This window comes from Spea bombifrons, chromosome 4 (genome assembly GCF_027358695.1).
Source record: "Spea bombifrons isolate aSpeBom1 chromosome 4, aSpeBom1.2.pri, whole genome shotgun sequence".
Taxonomy (NCBI): domain Eukaryota; kingdom Metazoa; phylum Chordata; class Amphibia; order Anura; family Pelobatidae; genus Spea; species Spea bombifrons.
In genome coordinates, this window is record NC_071090.1 from 46,859,186 (window position 1) to 46,878,285 (window position 19,100).

The window sequence follows — 19,100 nt, forward strand, 5'->3', positions numbered from 1 at the left end:
AAAAATCCTTCATCACAATCATCCAGAAGGCTTTATGACTCAATGGGTCAACAACTTGCTTGATCAATGGTATAACTACTGTTCAAAAGTTTGGGGTCACTTAGCTGTTTTACTGGAAAACAAGGACATTTCTAGCTGAGCTAACATCATTGCAAAAGGGTTTTCCAATAATCAGTTAGCCTTTTAAACTTCATCTTGGATTAGCGAACACAACATGCCATTGGAACACAGGAATGATGATTGATGATAGATGGTGATAGATGATAGACTGTTGACAAGCAACGACATGACAATACTTTTTTTTTTCAAAATTATTGATTTCAGTTTCCCAGCTCTGTGTAATTTTTACTTAAACTCACCTGTCCATCCTCAGCCGGCAGACAATTTTTAACACATCTACAACATCCTCGTCTTTCAACTGACAGCAACCAATAGATGTAGCGATGAAGCAACCAGTTCTACCGATCCCCGCACTATAATAAGAACAAGCAGACGTTTAGGATCAATTTGATCAGCTTAAAGTAGCAGATTAATATATCAATAAATGCGGAAAATGAAGTTTCTTTACAGACTATAATCACAGTGTTTCGACAGCCCACTGCGAATCCGGGCTTTAACTTAGAAGGCATTAGAAGCTATAGTAAAAAAGGGCTGTCCTCAAATATTATATGTATTTATTATTGTCTGGGGGTTTTAAAGTGTTGTAGCAGGCCTAGGCATACCTTAGGGGTACACTGCAGATCCCCTTTGGGCCTGTTCCACAATTATCATAGTCCAGCTGCTGACACAGACCTCACCTAATATTACCTTCCCTTGAGTCCTGTGCACCTTCTGCTTTTGGAAATTGCCGACAAATACAGATCAACTATCTTTTTTTACATATTTTAACTCTCTTGGATGAAGAGCGGTTTTCTTCTTCTAACCTCTAATTTAAGCATCACAAATTGTGAGCAGCAACTTTGCTTTGGGGTAAATCATTCAAGTGAACGGCCAACGCTTGACTTGACTTGGAGCCCAGCTGATATGACACTCTCATTATCTTGCATAGATAGTAAACATTTGTGACTAATTAAGCTCCGTAAATCTGTGATGCAAGCCTTGCAATAATTAATCAAGCATCACTTTACATTGAAACACAGGGTTAGTTTCCGCTAAGACAGGAACAATGAAGCAACCGCCTCTCCTCAAAAACTGGGATATGACTACCCTTTGTCATCAGTCAACAACCTAGTTAAAAGCTTGGTTATGCTATTCTGCCTCTGTACTATTTTTTGTCCTTGAATGTTTCAAATAATATTAATGTCAAAACCAATACTAGATAGACAGAGTTAATAGACAATGCTTTAAACCCGGTCAAGTGTGCATTAATACCTTGACATATTCTATGGTGTCCTACTGTTAAGAAACGATTCAAAAGGTAGCTAAGAAGGTTATCACAGTACCTGCAGTGTACGGCCACGGGACCCCTGCCTGGAAATGCTTTTCTGTCTTCCTCAACATCTAGCATTAGTTGAAGAAGAGGCTGTGCGCTGTCTGGAGTCTTGTGATCAGGCCAGGAGGTGTACCAGTAATGCTTTACAATTCGTGACTGGCTTCCTTGCTGACAAAAAGACATAGAAACATTATCAGACTATCTTTCTGTAGCAGAAGCAACTCATAGATACTGAAAGTACAGTCCAAGATATTTAGATTAGATTTTTTACAGATCCGTTTTAAAATAACAAGTATTAGCGTCTAATCCTGGTTAAATCCATATGCTATAACAGTCTGTGGTTGCATCCCACCCAAGTAGTAATGGGTACAGTTACTTTAAGGGTAAGTAAGCCCCATTTACATAATGCTTCTTCTATATATTCCACTTTCCCTTAAATTAAAGCCCATTCTTATGGTACACTAACCTACTGTTTATTTAGGGTTTTTTTTTCTCTATGACCCACTACAGTAACATCACATATACTCCCTCATATATGTTTGCTTACTGGAGAAGACAGCTAACTTCTATCCTACAGGGCAAGGCCAGCCTAGTAACACAGTGGTGCTTCAATCACATTAGAAAAACAATAATCAGAGGAATTTTATACTTATTCATATTTCAATGGCTCATTATAATACCAGTTATGGTGCTATGCTGTTGTACAGTACAGTGCTCAGTACAGTGTAAACAGAGTGAGAGCCCTGGCACAACTCATCGGCAAAGAGTTTTTGCCCCAGTACTTATTCTCCACCTCAAGTTTGAAGAACCCTGCCCAAGCCTGTTTAGCAGGAGTACATGACACAATACTGATTGAGGCACAAATACATATACGCCCTTCTAGCTCATGAGGAGTGACATTGACTACTAAGTGAAAGCCATTGAACTCAGTAAGGAACTAAACATTCACTGTTCTACCAAGTTTTCACTTCTGCTACACTGGTATAATGGGCCCCTCAAGAGCAGGTTGGCTAGGAGGCAATGCTTGGACTGGTCCACTTGCGGAGGCTGGAACACAGCAGGGTCATGTAACGCAAACTTACGTGACCTTGCGGTAAAAGTGTGATGCAAGCAGCTAGAAACATGGATTAAGTGGGAAGGTTAAGGGGGTATGAGAGTGAGAAAAAGAGTGTTAAGGAGTGAGGAAGGGATTATGGATGTAAAAATGTATATATGAATATATAATAAATAAATAAGAATTAGACATAAACATAAAAAAGGGTGCTATACACACAAAAAAGATGCTGGGCACATGCACTTTTGTTTAACATCTTGACATCAAAAAGGATTCCCTCATAGAAATTACCTTCAGAGTGAGAATCCGAACGGTATAGTATTCACATTCGTTTACACTGTTAACAAGGACTTCAACATTTCCATAGATTCCTCTCTTTTCTGGCCAGTAGAGAACACATTTCTGAGGGAAAAAAGAAGAATGATCTATGCATTTTATCACATTACTGACAATATAGATTTGCAAAACAGTGGGTGGCTATATACAGTGCAGCATAACTAAAGGAAAATAAAGAGGATGGATATGACAGAAACATTTTATTACATAAATGGATTCAAGTGCAAGAGGAGAGTATATTTCAAAGGAAGAGACAAGCTAGGGCAAGAAGCCATACTCTGAATTTAATGGCTTAGATGAGTTGTCAACAAGTTTTACTTTGTTGGAAGGGTGATAGAACATTGGACAACCCTTCTAACAGAAGTGGTAGAGCTAAATGTACACTCCAACCATCATATGAACTGAAATGCAAGAACTGCCTAAGCACTTGCCTCTCTCCCCGTCTTCCAGCTCTCTTGCTTTCTAAATTCAGCCAAACACATGTCTTGGTTACTAGTAAGCATGCACAATATACTTGGAGTGCTTTCCAGCTATTTACTGGCTGCTTCAAGCAGAAGGAATCCTAAAAGTGTGCATTTTATTTTTTTCCTGTATGGGTACTTAATGTATATATATACATTATATATATTTTGTAGCTGGAAAAAATAGGCATATTAAAAGAGCCAAGTAGCCAAAATTCTATGATGATTTCATACATCAAGCATGTATTGTTACGAGGTACAGCCAGTGCAAGCATATGGGGCCTAGGCAAGCCTCCCTGTCTAAGCCCTTGTGGGCCTTAGGGCCTAGATGACCCTTTTTAGGGGATTGGAGTCTGGTGGCCTCTTTCTGAATGTTGGTCTAGGCAGTGGGAGGAGCATGGGGCAGATGATGGGAGGTACATGGAGCAGTGTGGTTGGGATGATGGGAGGTGGATGATAGGTAGCATAGGGAGAAGTGTGGTTAAAGAAGCATGGGGTGAATGATGGGAGGTGGGAGACAGGTGGCGCATAGTGCAGTGTGGTCCTAGGAGCATAGGGTGAGTGATGGGAGGTGGGTAATAGGAGGCACGTGGGAGCAGTGTGGTTGGGGAAGCATGAGGTGATTGATGAGAGATGGGTGATATAAGGCACGTGGATCAGTGTGGTTGGAGGAGCATGCGGTAAGTGATGGGAGGTTGGCGATAGGAGTCGCGTGAAGTAGTGTGGTTGTAAGAACATGGGGTACGTGATGGGAGGTGGATGATAGGCGATGAGTGGAGCAGTGTGGGCGGGGGAGCATGTTGTAGGTCAAGGCGGATTTCTGATGGTGGCCCTGATTATACTAAAGATTCCAAAAGAAAATATAAATTCCTGTACATTACTACAACTCAATACACCATAAAGACAAAGGTAAAGTGCTCTTGGGGGAGCTGTACAAAGGGTGCTAACAATTATAACACCAATTCTGTGTGCACCCCACTGCTCCAGCATCATATCTATTAATAGTTTAAGGAATACACCAGACAATATAGATCAAAAGGCATTTATGTGATACCCCATTAAATATATACCTTAAATAAACAGACAGATTATAATGGATAATTATATCCTAGTTATCTGTTCTACAAATATATGACAGTACAACAAGAACAAATATCTAAATGGCACATTGAACATGTTCACAACAGTCTAGCTCTACAGAACAACAAAAGTAACTATGTTTTCTCCAGAGAATGACAAGCTACTTAAATGTAAAGTATAACATGTGTGTGGATGATACAGTATAAAACATAACTGAAAATATAGTAATAGTAATGGGTACATTGATGACACAGAAAACAATGACAGGTGGTTCCGATCTATAGAACAGTATACTCCTGTGTATTTGGAGAAATCTTACATTTAGATAAAAGCTCTAAACAATAATATTTTTGCAATCGTACTATTATTTTTGAATAGGATAATCACCAGTAAACCACCATCCTTATTCCATCAATCACTGATACCATTTTCACTTACACATGTGCACACCAAGTTTATAGTACATTTCTTATAGTATATTTAAAAGATGAAGAATGCGTATTAATATGTTCTTGCGTGGGACAGAGCATAACATACTTTCTGCTTTGTATGGTGTTCTTGTCAGTTCACTGTACTGTATTATACCAAACTGACATCCCCTTAACTAAATTCCCCCACCAAAATAATCTATTTAATAAACTATTAATAAACTACTGTTTGTTAATACAGATCATTGAGGTTTAAAGATAAAGATCCCGAAAATCATAAAGCTCAACTTAAATCTTAGGCACTTAGGTACTTTAGATGAGTATGCCCAACATAGTGTATTTTACTGGTATTCAAGGCTTTAGACACTATAGGTTCATGAGAATCTGTCATTATGGAGAAAGTATGATCCCTATCCATCTACCATTACATAAGAACATATCAAACACATGCACTGCTGCTAGGTTGAAATTGTAACGTATGTTAATATTGTATGATCAACTGACCTGTTCAGCTTTCACAATTATCAAGAGGGTCTTGTAAGCTTCCAAAGCTCTAGCATCGACTCAGTGTGTCTCTACACCACAAACTCTCTTATTAGATGATTAGGAAAAAAAGTATTTAAAAGTTCAGCTGCCACCCACTGTAAAAACATTCACATTGTCACATTATCAGATCTCAGGGCCTCACTCCTCCCTGCGAGGCTAAGGAAAATTATAAACAAGGGAGAACAAAGGTCTAAAAATACAGTTGCACCCTGATCATTCCCAGCCCTTTCAATGAATGCTGTAAGCTGCTTTGATTGAAATATTTTTGCAGGCAAATAGAAAAATATGTTGAAAATTGGAATACAATTTATGTATAACTGAGGATTTTTCATTTGTCTTGTTGGTATAGCGGAAAACAGCTAGAGAACTTGGTAAAGAAAACATAGAACCGTTTGGTTTATTCAGAGAAAGTCATGGCCTCAACTCACTATTCACTATGTAGCGCTACGTAAATTGTTGGCGCTATATAAATAAAAGATGATAATAATAATAATAATAATAATGAAGGGCCCGCACATGGCTGCCAGTGTATAATGGACAATGTATAGTTCTATGGGTGTATTATACACTAGCAGCCAAGCTCTCCTTGCAGTAGAAGCTCATTGGGAATGGGCCTTCATAACATACACTGAAGTCAATGCGTTAAAACCACAGCTCTTCCTTTCGTGTCTTCAGTTTGGTGCTATGTTAAAAAACAAAATATGGCATACTAATTTAGTCCGTAAACAAGCTCTCTTCCCTTTTTCATGACATTTACCTTTTGTTGGGACATATTTTCCGCCGGGAAGGCTGGGCCGAATTGTGTTTAGTTATATTTGGAGACAACTTTATAAACAGCTTACACCTTACCAAGGAAGCTCTTCATATCTACTTTTAGGCAAGCTGTGGATGACATTACATAATATAATGGTAAAAATACCAAAACAAACAGATCAGCTGTAAATGTATTAATAAAAATTATTTATACAAGTGTGTAGGTTTTTCTAATGTATGGATGGGGAAGGGAAGCTTTGCCATGTGATTGATAACCCGTCACATCACAATGAACAATCCCTACATGCAATCTTGGTGCAATATAATTCAACCATCGCTGACATCTATTATAATGACATAACATTATGAAAAATTGTGATGTCATAAAAAAGGGCAACAGGATTATTATTAAAAACTCTTTGAGTTAATTCACCTGTCTAACTCAAAACAACATGCTTTAAGGTCATCAGCAATATAGTTTTTTGCCTTTTTGGAGAACATCCCTTTAAACTGTAAAAGCATGATAGAATGTACTTGAAATGGCAGGGCATAGATGAAACAGGATTGCACAGCATATGTTAGTGAAAAGAAGATGAATAGACAACAGGCTGGTGTTGGTAACCCAATAAAGTCTAGATTTTGTGGACTGCACATCTAAACTATAAAGTATTTCAAATATCCAGAGGAAGAAAGGTGGTCACATAAGACAATAGGGTGGTATACTAAGGATGCTGACAGTTTAGTTATCTTTGTAGAGTTTGAAGGGTTTTTAGGAAACTAAAATATGAGAAAATAGATTAGATTAAATTAGAATAATCTTGCATATTATTATGGCTCATGGTGAACTACTAGAAACAAGATGGAAAGTGCTGAGATATTTTTAGGCAAATATCCAGCTTGTGCTGATTAAAAACATACTTTATATGCTACAGAGCTGCTAAATCAGCAACTTCCAGCAAGTATGCTCATTAGACTCAGTATATATAATATATATGATTAACACTGCAGGATGGCTGCATTCATAGCAAACAGAAAAAGCTTTATTAGCATTGTAATTCTACCAGGGCACGTAAATAATATATAGCCTTTCAAATGACACAGTACGAATGTCATTCTGCCTTCGTTATTATTTTGCCTTTAGATTATCTAAATGAAATAGGAATGACAATCTTCATTATAACTATAAGATTGTATGAACATTACTTTTATAACTTTCATAATTTACACTATGATTTTTTAATGAAAAGTCTATTTATTAAGGTTTCTGGAGACATAATGCAGAAGTTTCGACATACTTTGTCCGACTTTTAGATTCTTTTATTGGCTGTCTGTCATTGAGGTAGCCAATCATAAACGTAGCTGGGAAATTCCCAGGGCGTGCTACCTGGAGCTCTTCTGTGGGTGTGACTGGCTTGCCCCAGATAGCACTAAAAGGTTTGAGAAGCGAATGGGATGGAGAGTGGGCTTTGCTAAATGGTGTTCCAATGCCTCAAAGAAAGAGAAGAATGATTCGGACACCTGGCAAAGCATCACTTCACCCAGAGACTCTGGCCCAAACACAGAGAGGTCACAGGTATTAACATTGGCATGCTCATAGGGATACAGGAACATTTTGCAAAGGGAGGCAAAGCCAAGTCTTTCCCCCATACTTTCATACATACTTTCATTTCAAACAGTTGTCTCCCTAATTTAATTTTACACTTATTATAATTATTATCTTTTATTTATATAGTGCCAACAATGTACGCAGCCCTTCTTAAGTACAAACATTCAAGGGGTACGACAAGACTAGAATTGACAGACTGAGACAAACCGAAACATTAGGTGTAGGGGACCATGCTCGCAAGCTTACAATCTCGAGTGAATGGGGTGACAAACATAAGGAACAGAGAAAGGTGAGGGGTAGTGTGGGGGTTGCATATTGAGCCTTAGCCCATGGGAAGAACGTAAAGATCGTGTAGGAGAGTATTTGCTTATGACAGCAGAAATGTATGGTGAAACAGTGTTATGGAGGGCCTTATATGTTAGTACAAGGATTTTAAATTTAATTTTATAAAGTTATAGGGAACCAGTGGGGGAGCGGTGTGCAAGGAAGATAAGCCTAGCAGCAGCATGAGAGAGCAGAGACAGTGGAATGCCAACCAGAAGAGTGTTGTTCTTTAATTCTTTCTGTCTCATTTTCCTCCTCCTCTGCCTGCTTCTACTAAAGCACGCAGCACACTCATGTATGCTGCCAGCACATGCGCTGTAGGGCACAAAGGCCATGTCAGCTCGATGAGTGTTCAACTCTGTACTTATGAGCTAACCGTCAGTCAATTTCAAAAGTCCTCTTCTTGCCTCTTTCCTGGAAGTTGGAGCATCTTTCCCTATCTCAATACTGTATAGTAGAAACAATCTTTGCAACCCTTTGGAAACGTTTTAAATCTGTTCTTGGGCTAAGTGTCATGTCTGCCCACACTTCTCTATATAAATGCCCCCCCCCTGAAGAGCTCCTTAACACACGCCATTCTTGTAGAATGTATGTATTAATACTTTTAAAGTGCTAAGAAAATCTGTTATCATTACATTTATAAAAATATACACAAATACATCACATTATTTGCAAGTTGATCACATTTCTAGCATGATGCTGGCTAAAACCACCCAAAATAAACATATTACATATTTTAAAAGACTTGTATGCTTTACGTTCCTCCTTACAAGTAGTCATTGCCAAGCAGAAAATGAGAGAGCGCAGCAATGAAACACATGCTTTTCTCCACATGAGAAGAAGGCGCATACCTAAAAGTAGTAGACTGTCATAAGGTCAATGTTTGAGTATTCTATCGTTACCTCATTTTTTTCTTTTAGTTTGGTAATCATAACAATTACAGGACTATCTTCTTGCCAGATCATCTGCCAGAAGTCATTCACTGTGTTAATCATTGGCCCTTGAGTAGCAATGAATGCCCTTGGAGCTCCACCATAACCCTGCAATATCAAAGGTATATGATAACATATTACTGCAAGTATTTGGCATCACCATACCACAGGTCTGTGGCCAGACACACATACAATACAATAAACAAATAGCCATGCTTACCTTGACAAAGTTAGCATTTATATACGTGCCCAGTGAATCCTTCATAATCTTTGGTTTCAAGCACACTCGACTTGCTGGATCTGATTACAAAATAACAAAAAAAAAGTTTAATTCTGTAGATATTTGTTAGTTATCCACAAAGTGTATTTTCTCTCAATCTCTGACAAAAAATAATATTTAGTTGCAGACAATTAATTTGGAATTTTTTTCTTAGTTGCACGGGATAAGTCTCATGCTGGCCTACAAGAAGACATCATAGTTTTAATACGGTGCATGAGTTGGGGAGTGAGCGTGTCAACAAAGACATTTTACAGCCACACTGCATGGTAATAAGAGTGCCCAGGCTCACATACAGTCCTGTTATACCCTGTAGGGAATATTGTTTATTAAGATCTACATGTATACAGTGCTACGGAATTTGATGGCACTATATAAAACAATAAATAATAATAAATACGTACTTGAATATGACCCAGTTAGTGGTGTATTGTATAATCAATCCCCTTCAAAAGATTCCAGTTACTGTGGCATCGTAAATTCCCACTTTGTTTGCCAACTTGACAAAATATATTCAGGAACAACTTTTTCACAAATGTGAAACAAGGCATTTTTTTTATGATCAAATGAATTGATGTGCAGTTAGAAGGAAATAAGTATGTCAGTTCCACACCCAGATCACTATACTGGTGGAGCATGAATCACGATTTGGCATGAGAACACACTATATACATTGCTCGATATCTCAAATGAGGTTATCAAGTAACGTGCCCTACCGCAACATTCCTCCGGATGCTATCATAAACACGATGAGTGATTGCGGTACTAACAGAGGTTACCACTTCAGCTAAACATCTTTAAGTGCTCTGCAAACTCTTGAAAAGGTATATAAGTCATTAGTTTGGCCAATACATAAATATAATGTGTCCCTGGATACAATAACTTTGTAAGTGTCTGACTGTCTTTCAGGAAAAGTATCCACAGACATTAGGAATGCACGCAACATATCCTCTCCTAGCCAATAAAACACTAGTCTGTTGCACAGGTTAACATACCTGCTGATACCATAGACACAACTGTTCCTTTAAGATATATTACATGTCACATGCAGAACACACAGCAATTTCCCAACTCTCATTTATTAATTTTATTAATCCTGTTGTTGGACGTTTTTTCTTATCTAAAAAGGGTCACCGGCATTGGGAACCTGGGTAGTCTTTACTTCCAGACATTGGGAGTTTAAGCATTAACGATAGTGATTTTATAATTATGTTATCAATGTATATGTTCCGAATGACACGAATGCAGGAAAACTCTCATTAGTCTAAGTTACAATAAATTTCCTAATCATTCAAGGCTTCTTAGTTTGAAGGTAAACATTCATTTCCTCCCATAATATAATGCTTAGGAATTTGATAACTCATGACTTTTGCCAAGCAAGCAAACTTGCAAAGGAAGACCATCAAGTCAAGTGTCATGTAACAAGTACACTGGTTTCCCATAATTATCTCGAAAAGAAATATTTTATAGTCTCAAAATGTGGTGTTATGCACTCTATTTACAAAACTATACAAGACACCTTATAAATGCTCTATGGAACAACACATGAGTTGTCATGTTGATAGAAATCCATTGAATAATTTTAGTCACCACTATGCCAAATTTGGAATAAAAAATAAAAAGATGTAATGTAACAAAGTTTTACTTTACTGAGATGGTGATAACAGTCAGATATCCTCCCAGCAGGGGTCATAGAGGCTAATAAATGGGGGTATTTAAACATGGATGTGATAGGAATATGGCTATCCTGAAACTAAGACAAAACCAAGGATGGATTAAGGTTTGAGTCTTTTCATGAAGAAAAATGGGCATTCTGGTTGAGCTGGATGTTTCTTACCTGCCATCAAATTCTATGTTACATATTAATGTATAATATAGAGGACCTTAAAATTTACCTCCTGTGTTATTTTGATGAATGAAGAAGGCAACTGCACTTTTTTTGCTGACATCATAACATTGTTTTAGGGAGAAAAGAGCTTACAGCAACATCTAAACTCACTGAACTGTAAACTAAAACGCACAAAAAGGTGTCTTTCCCACAATGTAATTGTCAAATGCTTTGCCCTTCCTGTTTTTTTCTCTTTGTCAATAGCTCTATTACCTCCCTAATTATATAACTTTCTCTTTTTTGGTTTCTCATTCTCTAGAAAGCTTATGATTTCTTATCTTTCACATAAGAATGAGGCGAAGGGAGAATGTATGAAAATATATATATATATGTCTGAACCTTTTCCTCTGAAGTAAATTAACATTGTAGGAATAGCCATTAAAATACTTTGTGCTCTTAAACTTTAGGAATTATGTATAAAGTTTGAAAAGTGGTATTATCACCTTGGGAACCAGTGGAATGGTCATTATGATTTGACTGGTTCCATTTAAGCTAAATGTATTAAATCACATACACAGAAATGTAATTGGAAATGCCCACCTCAGTTGTAATACTTTTGTATAAAAAAAATGTTTATACAAAAAAAAAAAAAGCAAATTTATGCTGTCCCTGCTGGTCAGAACTACCCCTTCCAATGCTATTAAACGCTAAGCCTGATGCTTGGAATGGAACCAGTGTTTTACTGTCAGGTGTTCACTATCTCCCCCTGTATAGAGCCACCCTCTCCAGTCAACAACAGTTCATTTACCAGCCCACACTAGTGTTACTGATTGCCCCTTAATTTTGAATGAAACCAGCACACTGGAGAAACTCTAGTATGAGAGAGGATACTTTTTGGTCTAGTCACTAAGAAGTGACATTATTTGCAAAGGAAACTGGTTTTGAGCCTGGAAATCATAGATCGGGAATACTAACACCCATCATGGGAAATCTATTTGAATGATTGCTTAGAGATGCTATCCAGGAAGTTGTTCTTTGCAACAATATCATTAGTAGGAGTCAACATGGTTTTATGATTAATAGGTCATGTCAAGTCAGTTGCTTGGTTTTTTTTATGAAACTGCAAGCCATAATGTGGACAGGGACATACAATGGATATGATCTACCTGGATTCTGCAAAGGTTTTTGGTACTGTGGGACTAGAGAAGAAAGTAATGGCCTTTTGTCAAGATGGACAGATACTCCAAGGCTTATTCTTGGTCTTATTCTGTTTATTTATCAATTATCTGAAGCAGGGCATTGAAAGAAACATGTCAGGTAATTAATCAGAACTGAGAATCATCTTCCTGCGAGGCATTTAGCCGAAATAGGAGAGCAGTAAAATGGCAGATCATCATCACAGAAATGTAATATAATGCATTTAAGAAACCATGCTAATTATAAAGCCTGTATTAAAAGAAGATTTATATATTGATATTTTTTACTGGTAGACCCCGATTTGTTATGATTATCATATACCATGTGGTTACAAACTATATTCAAGGTCAATACAAAGTCTTGTCTAAAGGTCCTTCACTTCACCCTAGCAATCCTAGGGTCCTAACACTTAATACTGTTATTTATATGGAATTAAATCTATTCAAATATATTACCTACCAGTGACCAAAAGGCCTTCCAATTTATAGGTTTCTCTGGACACCATTAATGGATTAGTTTATATATAAAGAAAATGTCAGTCCCCAATACCAACTGTTAATCACGGAGGGGGCAAAGGAGTGTGCAGTAATTAGTCTACTTGGGGTTTACAGCCCACTTATAACCCCCACCATGGAAATACATGGATCCTAGTCTAATCTGGTATTAGGGAGGGTCAAGAGTCAATCCTGTATATCCCCCCGAGCCAATCTCATGATTGGACAACAATAAACTACCCTCAGAACAAACATAATCCATCTATGCCCCTTTATCCGTCACCTGGCCATTGTGATGGGGAGGTTAAAGCCCATCTCGTACTTCTCCCCCTCCCTCCATTTCTTGCCCTATAGGATAGAGCTGTTTAAGATACAAAAAATGGCCCTACTTTGCATTCCCCACTGACTTGACTAGAAGTGCATTAGTTGAAACTCAAGGGTCACCTGTTTTAGGCTGATCACATAGAACATTTTGATGAAAGCAGCACATTTTTCATAATATTTCCTGTGGTTCAGAAAGTTATTATTATCTTTTATTTATATAGCGCCAACAATTTACGCAGCACTTAATACAATACATAAATTCAAGGGATATGACAAGACGAGAATTGACAGACTAAGACAAACCGATACATTAGGTGAAGAGAGCCCTGCTCGCAAGCTTACTATCATGAGGGAATGGGGTGACAAACATAAGGCACAGAGAAAGGTGAGGGGTAGTGTGGGGGTTGTATCAGTGACAAGGAAGTTCTAGCAGCTAAGATGGCGCGGCTTCTCTGAAGAAGTGGGTTTTTAGATGTTTCTTGAATGTTGGGAGGGAGGGTGAATGCTGAAGGTTCGGTGGAAGTAGATTCCAGAGATATGGGGCAGCCGAGTGAAATCTTGTAGACGGGAAAAGGAAGAGGTGATAAGTGAGGAGGAGAGCCTTAGCCCATGGGAAGAATGTAAGGATCGAGTAGGAGAGTATTTGCTTATGAGGGCAGAAAGTTCTGCATTCCACCATTTTTCTTATATAGGATCTGCTTTCTGCCAGATCTGCTTTCTCACCTTTTCCCATGCTAACCAGTTTAACATGTTTTTGTGAACATGGGAAATCGTGACATTGAGCACTTGTGAATGAATGTATATGGTTTGGCATATGTGGAATTTTTCAACCAACAATTTGGTGACTTTTGTTTTTATGTAGTTTTCCATGAGTGTACTTTTTCACTTTAACTGTGAACTTACTTGGTAATATAGTTTTGTATCGGTTTTTGGTTCCATGACTTGGGATATCAAGTTCTTTGGGATCCACAAAATTCATTGGTATTTCCTGTTTAAGTAAGAAAAGAATAGCTGAACTTTAAATTAGGACATTTTTCTTTGTACTAAACAAAGATAGGGTGCACCTTGCACAACTAATACATGTGCTGCAGTGTTCTGTAAATCTAGACTGCAGTGGAAAAACATAACATAATAGAATACCAGCCCATGTGGTCATTTTCAAAAAGCCATTTCCCCTGGACTATGGTTTACAATTTAACGGGCATTATTGAAACTCAGTTAGCTCAGTTAGTACATACCACGAAGTACATTCAATAATGCCTAAAAATATAGATAATATCACAACATTGTTTTGTTTTTTTCTATTCTCTACTTATTATTATTCTGAATTTTTTAATACCATCACTCTAGCATATACAATGTTCTCTTATTCACTGTTGATTCAGGTTTTGTGTTTACTTCGGGTTGTGTATCTATTTAACTATATAATTCATATGTTTATTTTACATCTAATCTTTTACTGGACTGCCACTGGTCCTGCCAATATCAGATTCCCCAATGATAACATTAGCTTTGTGTCAGAGCCCACACAAAAGATTACCACTCTATTTACCATCATATAAGATTACTTTAAGATCACTACTCTCAGTTAATCCAATACATTTAATGCTCTATACTGAAATTATGGTTAGCATATTAAAAATTACAATAATTAGAAAAATAAGCAAACTAACGTTTACAAATAATATTAACTTTATAAAATAACAATTAGCTAAATTAGATATCTAATAATCTGTGTTAAGAGTTGTGCCATTGAGTTAAAAAGAATGTGTAATCAATTGTTACTTTAAAAATAAGCTTGGCTCATATAACAGTACAATGAGAAGGTGAAATATATCTAAACATTATGGGATGTACCTATTTTACTTTGTTATTTAACAGTACAATAAAAAGGTCACATACTTTAGTATTTAGTATTGCATATGTATATTGAATTCTGCAGAAACCACAAACACAAATAAAACACAAGTACAAATATACGTTGTGATTAATGGTACCATGAACTCGGTGTGAAGCAGATGGGAACTTTGAACCACGTCACGCAGCTGCTGCCTCGTCAGGACTCGACTAGCTGACTGTAGGTATTCATTGGCTACTGTCTCCCGAGGTGTCTGTATGATGTTGAAAGGCTCAACAATTCCTAATGTGCTCATATCTAGGGTAAGTGACACATTGGAACCTCTCCTAAAAATAAGAGTAATATTTGCATTAATTGAGGAAAGTATTTTGCTACTTAATTGAGACGTTTTGCTATGTTTTTAGTTTAGTCTGTGAACGGGCGCTAAGGGTAGTTTTCACTCTACCAAAAGGAAAAAGTTATCTTTTGGAGGCTATGTGCTAAAACATTTTAGGTCTCTGAGCATAACAAAAACAAAAGCATTACTCCATACTTTGTCAAAGATGATGTAGATCTTAGAGATAGTAGATATGTATTAGTGTACATGAACTGGCCTTCTGACAACAGAAATATTCAAAAGTTATGGTGGCAAAATAAGGAACAAATGAAATATATATTAAATGTATTACTCTTTGGCCACAAATTATTAGTCCTATAAAACCATTGATCCAACTGGTTGACAGTAAAGTGTTATCCAGAACAAAGCGTATTATAAAGATAGCATCAATTAAGTATATGTTTTGTTTCTAGCATTAGAACAAAGTATAAGTTGAAGTGTCATTATGAGGGAATTTTTTTCGCCTATCAAAGACTAACCTTTTGTCAATCAATACGCAAGTTTTGCTTTCAAAACCCAACCTCTCTCTGAATGAATATATCTATTTCTCTTGAGTAAGTGTTCATATACTTTTATAATAAATGTACATCAACCTACTCATCCATTCACAAAGAAGATAAATAAGAACATCATATAATTTGTAGTGTATACAGGTCAAGCTATGGCACGTGAGAACATTTCAAAAATGGCCGGGAAGTGACATGTATTTTCCGAATGTTTATGCAATGCTTTAATTTCTTTAAATACTCAAGCCAATGTTTATTCAGCTCACTCTAAATATGAAACGCCCAGGGAGCCAAACTTCTCGATTTAGGTCCGCTTTGATGGACTAGAACATTATGGAGTACATTTTCTGCCTGGTCAAAGTCAATGCCCTTTTGGCCCTGGAATTTCAGAGAAGGGAGTAGCTTCCTCTTGATCTCAGCCGATAGTCCCTTAGCTGGGTTCTCTGGTGATTGGCCTATCGGCTAAGCTACAAAAGCCAACATATGTGCAGGTGGAAGGAAGACATTAATTAGCTGGAAGAACTGTTTGCTGTGATTACGAACAAGGGAGCTAGATTTTGTCACAATGTTTTTCTCTAATGCCACTCTAATCCAAGCTACCATACAAATTAATATAACAATTAATTAATACAACAATACAATTAATTAGGGTTAATTTGAATTCACGCTCCGTATAAAAGCTCTTGCATTGATAGGCCCACATACATTGTAAAGTGCTTGATTGTATTAACATAGCGGTTAAAGGGAAACTGCTATTTTTGAAATATAATATTTTTTTTTTAAGATTACAAATAGCGGCTGCTCTCAACAAGTGGCCTGGATATGTTATGTTTTAAAAGTTTAGCAAAAACAAGCTGACATTTGCTTCATGGCATAATTACATACTATGCAGACAGACGTGTATACTTGTAATACAATATGGGCAGTAAGTGATGTTAGGTATTATTCCTTACTATTCAAAAGTTTGGGGTCACCTAGCTGTTTTGATGGAAAACAAAGACATTTCCAGCTGTGCTAACACAATTGCAAGAGGGTTTTTCTAATGATCAATTAGCCTTTTAAACGTTGGATTAGCAAACACAACACGCCATTGCAATAAAGGAGTGATCATCACATCCAAAATTGGATTTAGGCATCACTGATAACAGGACACAGGGTCGTTTTCAACCATCTTTAATGTAAGATTTAATGTAAAATGTGAAAAATTAACATATTGTTGGTGTGGTTAAATGCATATCCAAGTCAGTGCAGTTCACACAATTTTCCCTTTAATTAGTAATGTTTTTTTGTTTGTTTATTTTTTTGTTGGCTATACTAAATTTGAGAAACAACTGCTTCGCATAACTGACTTGATACATAAAAGAGCTGCCACTCTAGGCCAGCAGATGGCGCTGCAGAGTAATAGCATGTGCAATCTGCAGAATATAAGGTGGGTGTTGGTTTCTATCTCCAAAACAGCTAAGACTGCTAAGCAAATGGATGAAACACACCAGTATAACAGACTTTTTAAAAATACATTTTGTGAAGAAAATAGTATTTGAAAACTATGTCTGCCTTACAAAAGCTTGTATTATTTTTTTCAAACGCCGTGGAATGCTATAATATTAGTTTTAGATATAATGGAACATTATATGAAGGAAACAATAAAAATAAAAAAATAAAATATTAACATTATAAGTACTCTTTCGCTGTGTGAGGTGAGCAGGTGAGCAGCCGATAACCCTCTTTAATCTATATTATATATAATAATATATATTCTCTTTAATCCCCTGGCACTTGAAGAGTTAAAAGTTCAGGCCTTATGTCTGAGTCTGTCAGTGCATCTATTTCTCTGAGCCTAACAAGGCTTTTCTTTTGTGCCCAATAAATTCAGTATCATAGCTGCTTGGCCTGACTCACATTTTGCTTTATGTCAGCGTTTTACCAACCTCAGCAGTGAATTGAGGAAACAGCCTTGTCAAGTATTTCTAGACTAAGCTTGAAGCAATCAGTATCAGGGTAGGACAGGAATTACTTTGCATCCTGTGGCGGAAAGCTGACACAAGAGATGTTTTAGTTTTCCCCCTTTTAATTACACTTTCTTATGTACTGCCAACTAGTTCCTGTTTCTGCCCTCCGTGGCGAGTTATGGCACAAACTGGGGAACTCGCTTTTGAGGATTGGAAGCAAAAATACATCTCTTCCTGCAGGTTTATAATCTGATGAAAAAGGATTTAGGGCATCCTACTTTTCCCAATTATATAATTTAGGGGTGGATCACCACGTACCTCTTCCTACCACATCACTGATAGATACATTCTAAACCAGGTTTCAGTTGTCGTAGAAAGAAATTGAGCAATAATAAGAGCAAAACTCAGCCCCTGGCCCTGACGGTTTTTTTTCTATTATGTACCTTTTTGCAGAATTTTTAATCCCACATCATCATATTTTTTTCCAGCATAGCAAGAGCCACGTTCCGTACAAGAACCTGTGTGCAGTGAACATCACCTTCCCCCAACCCAAGTAAATCACCGGATCAATGTTCATACTTCAAATTGATCTCTATTTTGCTAAATTGTGATATTAAGATCTATTCCAAAGTTTGAGCCAATAGGCTGGCTTGTTTCCTGCCCAGCCTCTTACAGTTTGATCAGGTTGGCTTTGTTTTGGAAAGACAGCCATCTGATTATAGTCAAAAGCTCATAAATGTAATTTCTGACTCTATTAGAAGACAGAAATCATGGTTCATGGTTTCGTTTAAAGCTAAAACAATATTTGTCAAACTTTATTGGATTTTTGGGGAAAAGGGTGTAAAATAGCTTTGGGTTTGCTCCTGCAATGGTTAAATCTGAAATGGCCCTACACAGGTCAATATGGCAAGGTTTCTGACGGCTCATATTCATGTTAGGAATGGAACCAGGCAGGGTTATATGTTTTGGCATTGGAGTCCCTGGCATTGTCTATCAGGTCAGACCACCTATTTGTCTCCGGGTTTGACTCCCCATGCAGGTACACCAATTAAATCAGGCCTATATACAGATGATGTGATGGCTGTCCTAACCAACACCCAGGTCTCCCTCCCCGCATTAATGCATTGGTCCAAGGAATACAGTGCAGTCTCCTATTATAAGCCTAAACTCTCCAAATTCCAGATGTTTAAATGTGGTTATCTACACCATATAATCTCCGATAAAAGGATGATTCTCCCACAGCTGTTGTATTATATGAGAATGGTCCCCTTAAATATGTCTACCTGGCTGTTGAGAGAAATACAACAGTCCTTTCTGTCCTTCTAGAGGGGTATCTCTG

At 37.3% G+C, this 19,100-nt stretch overlaps 1 protein-coding gene across 2 annotated transcripts in view; it reads right to left on the reverse strand.

Moving 5' to 3' along the window:
* Positions 1-19,100, reverse strand: part of PTPRR (protein tyrosine phosphatase receptor type R) — a 63,894-nt gene that overhangs the window by 1,959 nt on the left and 42,835 nt on the right. For both annotated transcript variants that reach the window (XM_053461997.1, XM_053461998.1), the window contains 7 exons: positions 15,070-15,256; positions 13,976-14,060; positions 9,173-9,252; positions 8,923-9,060; positions 2,778-2,888; positions 1,443-1,600; positions 360-473 (listed from right to left, as the gene is read on the reverse strand). In XM_053461997.1, coding sequence (XP_053317972.1) covers positions 360-473; positions 1,443-1,600; positions 2,778-2,888; positions 8,923-9,060; positions 9,173-9,252; positions 13,976-14,060; positions 15,070-15,256 — 873 coding nt within the window. The remainder of the gene's footprint in view (positions 1-359; positions 474-1,442; positions 1,601-2,777; positions 2,889-8,922; positions 9,061-9,172; positions 9,253-13,975; positions 14,061-15,069; positions 15,257-19,100) is intronic.